The sequence below is a fragment of the Lygodium microphyllum genome, chromosome 16 (genome assembly GCF_053477565.2).
Source record: "Lygodium microphyllum isolate KBCC chromosome 16, Lygodium_microphyllum_v1.1.10, whole genome shotgun sequence".
In the NCBI taxonomy this organism is placed as follows: Eukaryota; Viridiplantae; Streptophyta; class Polypodiopsida; order Schizaeales; family Lygodiaceae; genus Lygodium; species Lygodium microphyllum.
The window spans coordinates 94,468,935-94,475,383 of NC_141150.1; the positions used below are offsets into that span (position 1 = coordinate 94,468,935).

Consider the following 6,449-nt stretch of genomic DNA (forward strand, 5'->3'; position numbering starts at 1 on the left):
CATAAGATCTCCCGAGACCTTTAGATTCATGGTTCGAGGTCATGGGGGCACCTATACTCATGAGTCGTGGCTGGTTATAAATTCGGTTCAATTTGTTTATTAGCCTAAAGAAAACACGGTAATGTAGCGCATAGAAGAAATGACTAGCAAAATTACAGCATTGCCTAATGCCCAAATTGTTGGGCCCTCCTTAGTCCGCCTTTGCTCTACCCTTCCCTACATGCATGCACGTATGAGCGGGGGAGGGCGAGCATGTACCATAGCAATAGCACACTCTTGGATAGCATAGGTAGATAAAGATCAAGATACAATAATCATGATCAACCAATAATTAAAGTCAAAGTCCATGTGCAATATCGATGCCGAGCATCGGCACATCCTCTTCGAGAGATTGGCACATGAAAACCAAAAGGTGCTCTTCTCAATGAATCGAGATCAACTTGGTTGCTAGCTTTGAAAGTACAGTAAGCGTGCATAGGACTAGTAACATAACTTTAGAAGATTCAACTAGCCTTTCTAAAGACATGTAATAATATAAAGCCATCTAGTTAATGCCTGGCTCCATGAGTTGCATAAGCGAGCTCCTTAGTAGTCAATGAGAGAGAGAGAGAGAGAGAGAGAGAGAGAGAGTATGTTCCAAGCTGCCATAAAAATATGCTCGTACATATAGCTATAGATATTACAAAATTGCATCCTTGCACAAGTATCATTTTACATTACATCCAAATGATTACAAAATTGCAACTTTTTTCATATTAAGGGCTTGGATTCCCGATGGTGGTGTCCACAAAGCCTGAACCTCAACTATAGACCGTCTACAGTAGTCTCTCAGGGCCAACAGCCTGAACAGCAAAAACTACCAAAAAGATGCTTAATCTACTTGTTTTGGGCAGTACAAGGGCTTAGGGATGTGAAGATAAGGATACTCTAATCCAGGTAACCTAACAACCAAAACTGCTACAACATCGTAGTTACTTCATTTGCAGGGCATTGATTGATGGATTACAAGGGCTTGGAAGCGGCGCAGGGCGACGGGGCGGTGAGGAAGTTGCGGGGAGGGAAAGAGAAGACAGGGGCACGGTGGTCGAGGCCGAGGAAGAGGCGGACCATGGCCTTGTACATGGCGTCAGTCATGTGGATGCCGTCCCAGCTCATGTAGTTGTGGGGGTTGGGGCAGGCCACCAGCTTGGGAAGGGGGGGTAGAGAATTGCTACCAGCTGCGGGAGGCGGAGGGGGCGAGGTGAGGAGGTTGCCCAGGTCGACGCAGGGGTCGGTGACGTTGGTGAAGCCGTAGGCCGGGGCGTGGTGCAGGATGTGCAGGTAGGCGGCCGTGGTGTCGAAGTACACGAGGCGCGCGTGCGGGTACGCCACCTGGAGCTCCTGGACCACCTGTCCCAGCCTGCGGTTGTGCTCGTCACTGACGGCATTGACAGCAGCCACGCAGCCATGCGCATCAAAGAGACCAGCAGCAGCAGCACCATGAGCAGCAGCTGCATGTCGAGAGGGGGCTGCTGCAGCTGGAGGAGGAGCTGCCTTGGCGGCTGCTGCAGCAGCCTGGCGGGCTTCCTTGAGATAGATGGGCATGCAGCCCATGGGGAAATCCCCTTGTACGACCACATGCGTCACTCCGGAGTCGAGGATCTTCCTGAGAGCCGTTCGGATCTCGTTGATGACCTTGGGCACCAGCCTGCCGAAGACAGCCGTGGTCTGCTGCGCGGCCTGCGCAGGCGGTTTCTGCTCGATAGCGGTGAAGGCGTAGTTGTAGTCGTTGCCACCGATCTCCCCGAAGTACACGAGCGTGTTCTCGAGTGCGAGGCGGCCGTCCTTGTGGAGAGCGGAGTGGAACCATTGGAGCTCGTTGGTAAGCGAGAAAGGAGATAGGGAGGTGGCATTGGCGAGCTGCTTCAGCAGGGAGGCGTCCAAAGCAGTGGCGCCGGCGACAGCGAAGTTGTCGCTCACGCTCTTCGGGCGGCCAGCGGGATGGCGACCCGGGGCGGGTGAAATGGTATACTGGTGGTGGTGCGCCGGGGCCGAGGCACCTGCGTGGTGCGCCTGACGATTAGCAGCAGCTGCTGGCGACGGGGCGTGTGCCGACGAGCCGGACATGGTGTGATGATGCTGGGGGATCGACGGGGACGGCGCGGCCTCTGCAGCAGCAGAGGACAACGCATGATGGGCGTGGGCTGGGGACGGTGCGGCAGCAGCGACGTGATGATGCTGCGCGGACGGAGAGTGAGCCGCCGGGGCGACTGCTCCAGCTGGCTGCTTCTTCTGCAGTGCTGCTGCCTGCTGCTGGAGAAGGAGGTGCGGGGGCACGAAGGGCAGGCCAAGGGCTTCGCTCAGGAAGTCCAGCATCAGCCGCCCGTCGCAGAAGCGCCCTGAGGGCCTCCCACGGCCGGGCGCGGCGCTGAAATCAATCCCGTAGGGTGGGTTGGCCGCCAAAAGGGCTAGCGGGTTGCCCGTGCGCACCGCGTTCCCGGTGTCGGTGGTGGAGTCCCCGAACGCCAGGATCGAGTCCACGAAGCACCTCCTCCGAATTGGATTCGTCGGCGGGACGTCGCGCGCAGCTGCGGCCGAGGCAGCCAGTACCGCTACCAGCAGCACTGCTGCCACTCCCACCTGCAGGCCGAGAGTCGGTCGGATCGCTGCCATGACTCTCTGAGCAATCTAATCTGACGAAGGAAGTCGATGATCGGGTACTGCCAGCTGCTGCGTGATCTTCTTATTCTGCTTCTTGCTCTTCTGCAGTTCGTTATACGATGCTCTCGTGAGCCGGTTGGGTTTCTACGACGACCCAGCCGGGGCCTTTATAGAGTTAGCCTCGCCGATTCGGGGGAAAAAGCTCGAAGCAACGGAAAGCGAAATTATTTATTATTATTGTTTTACGTAATGCTTTTGTGTCGCGTCCAGAACGACCAGGATCGCTATACCATGAAAGACAGGGCTAGCGTTGCTTTTGCAATTGACGCAGGAGGAAGCTCGCTTTTGGACAACGGGAGAAAAGCGGACTAGAGGGAAAAGCACGCCGTTTCTTTTGTTTGTTTTATTTTTCCCCTTTCTTTCTTTCTATCGAGTAGAAAGTATGATGCACGTGGTGAACATGCTATCCACCACTCCAATAACTGTGTACAAAAAGTTCAGAATAGTGGAGCTTAGAGGTGAAGCCAAACAATCGTCACTCATTGGATTCTAGCATTGACATAAAAAAAGAGTGGAGGCAACCCATCTTCCTAAGATGTTATTGGTTGTTGAAGAAACTTGACAAGAGATCAGAGATAATTATAGATGGTGATGGAGAAAGAATCAAGGTAGTTAATGAATTCTTTTACAAAATGGACAAAAGAAGGGACGAGGTCAGTGGGTTGAAGGAAGTAGGTCTTGTTATTAGTGTGAGTCGCTCTAATGTTGAGAATATTTGGAAAGTTGTAGGTACTATGATCCTTTGGTAGAGGGAGAAGAGTGGATTTGCTTGCTCTTCTTTCCAGAAGTAAATGAAGGCTTCCCATTCCCTTTTGTTGACTTCTAGAATGGGATATTGTCATTCTAGTAGACCCAGCCACACTTCTCTCGACTTCAATTTCAAGTATCTTTCCCCTACTTTCTTGGACTCTACATGATCTTTGAGAGGCTTCAACATCTAATGGATCTAGCCACTTCATTGTAATGTTATGTGTTGTTTGTATAAGCAGTCATATTATGCGCAATGGATGTGGTCTTCTTAACCTTCTCTTCTCATTAACTTTGAAATCAAATTTCAAAGAAGGGTTGTTCTTTTACTTCTCCTAGTATTTCTACATTGTTTCCTCCTGGATTCTCTTCCTCTTCATGTGCCAAGAGCTCACAAGGAATAGGTTGCTTTATTGGTTTATATGATAGAGCCCTTAAAGTTTGAATCATGGCTATGTAAGCCTCATTTTATTTTGGATCTTTCTCTTTTCCAATTGAGCACTCTTCTCACTCCCTTGTGTCAAATTCTTGTACCTCTAGCATATCCATAATGGGTGTCATGACTGTGGGAAACTCCAAGATGATTGGAGAGATTGATTGGGGTGCGTCAAGCTCTATAAGACCTACTGCTTTTAACTCACAATCCTCATCTCCTTTCTTCCTCACGGTTAGATCAAGGCTTCTTTGGTTGGCCCTTCAGTCATTAGATTGATCTCTTGAAGCTTTTTCGTGCTTTTCCAAGGTGTTAGATATCAGCCTCCAATTGGGCCTTAAGTTTGTCTAGATCTTCAATTTGAGGCATGTAGATCGATATTGCAACTTCCTTGAATAGCTGTTGTTGCTTAACCATGACAAATTTGCATACCTCCAAATTGGCTATGTTCTGACTTTTACTATATAAGGCCGCTCCTAGCTAATTGTAAAGCTTCATCAAGGTTATTGCATAGAGTCTTTACCATTCTCTACCATGCTAAGTAGGTGGAAAATACTAAGCCTCCCCCACCCCCCGTGCCCCCCCTCTCTCCCTCCCTCCCTCCATCAACACTATCTCCCATAGGGTCTTCAACACCCTAAGAAGTTGGGATCGAGAGTGTAAAAACATGTGCAATCCTGGGCGCCCATTGTGACCATTGATTGGTTCAAATGTAAGCCTAGCCTAGCTAATTAAATAAGGTACAATATTTTAAACTTGACCATCAGAAATAGCATTGGGCGTATCATTATTGCGATGGGGACACTCGTGTTGTTGAGGAAGTATCAAGCATGGTTTTAGACCTTAAGTGTCCATAATTACTTTTTAGTCCTTCTAAATCAATAGCCAACCTAGTTGGTTGGGTTTACTCCATCGAGCAATTCTCTCATTGTTACTCTCATCCACGAGATGTGGATTGTCATGCGATCTACTATTCACCTTTCCCTATTGCACTTCCACACTCGTCATCACGGCCCCTCCTAATCTTGCCCCCTGCCATAGCTCTATACTACTCCCTACCATAGCTCTATTCCTTCCAACCTTATTCTTCTCCTTGGGTGCATAGCTCTTGCTCCTCTATTGCACCATTTGTTCCTCTACTCTTTCTGCCCCTTTTGTGCTCTAGTACCCTTGACACCCTCCTCTGCAACTCCGTTTGCTCCTTTACTCCTTCTGACCCCTTGCTACACTCAAGGGTCCTTGACACCATCGATACCTCCTCTGCCTTGCCATAGCTCTTTCGCACCTCCTCCACCTCAAGTGCCCTACCATTCACACCTCCTTCGCTAACATTTTGCTACACCATTCACAAATCCTTTCACCCCTCTATTCCTTGTGACCTCCTGTTGCACTAGGGACCCCTCATCTCCACCTCTTTCACCGGGCACTTGTGACACTGTCAACACCCAACCGTGTCCAACTCACAACCGACAACCGTCCACTTGATAACTGACACTGTCAACACCCAACACCATCCACCTGAAAACCAACAGTGTCCACTTGCGTCATCGTCACCCAACACAGTTGCATCAATGTTGCACCTCCCCCATTCATCATGTTAAACAACACACCCACCATCATTGTCAATAATACTACACCTCCAACGATGGTTCAACCCCTAGCTCTATATTCTCCTCCTCTGCTTGGTGTGCTCCATGGCGGACTTCTCCATCCCTAGCAATCATCTCTGTGCAGGTGAAGGACCAAACCCCCCCCCCCCCCCAAAACAATCTATATATAGTAGGAGTGTAAAAGGCATGTCTCTCCTTGAGTCCATAAAATACATGGTGCTCAATCAATTTCTCATTGAGAATCACTACAGTGTTGATAAGAATCAATTTCTTGATGAGGCATATTCGAATTCTATCGGCTATTTTTATCGTCCCTCTAAATTATGGTTCATCCTAAGAAAGTTCGCACTAAAAGTTTATTGATTTTCAAGTGATTGGGCATTGCTTGGAAATTATGCATTTCCTATAGATAAAGGGTTATTGTATTTGGTTAATTAGGAGTAGCCATAGTAAAATGCATCGCTAGAATAATCCTCGTTGTAATGAAGAATAGGCACTTCTCCTTCACAAAGGAGCAATCAGGTTTGGCAATAGTAAGTGCAAGAAATGGAAAACTCTTAATGTCATTATTGTCCATCCATAATTTCCATCTCTTTGCTTTGGGTCTTCATGAATTCTATGTGGTTTAGCCTCCTCAAACCTTGAGATTAGAATAAATTAAACCACGAGAAGAGGATCGTGGCATTTGAAAGATATTTGGAGCATTCAAGTATGGAATTACATGAGTCCTTAGATGTTTCAACTCACACTAAATCCTACACTAATAATCATAACCTTGTTATGAGATGAATGAGGAGTTTGGACCCTCATATCTAAAAGCCCATCTAGATAAGGGCTCTCTCAAACATACACTTCGAACAACCAACTAATCAACCTTTCCTTCCCCTTCTTGATATATAAGACCCTACCAGGTTTTCAAATACTAGCTTGTGTGGATTGTAGGAAAATTAAAATATGGA

General features: G+C 48.1%; 1 protein-coding gene across 1 annotated transcript; it reads right to left on the bottom strand.

Annotated features, from left to right (window-relative positions):
- Positions 1-767: 767 nt before the first annotated feature.
- LOC148023139 (acetylajmalan esterase 2-like) lies at positions 768-2,767 on the bottom strand. Its single transcript, XM_087695182.1, has one exon. It carries the CDS (start codon positions 2,650-2,652, stop codon positions 1,003-1,005), a length of 1,650 nt encoding a protein of 549 aa, XP_087551308.1. The 5' UTR covers positions 2,653-2,767; the 3' UTR covers positions 768-1,002.
- Positions 2,768-6,449: the final 3,682 nt, after the last annotated feature.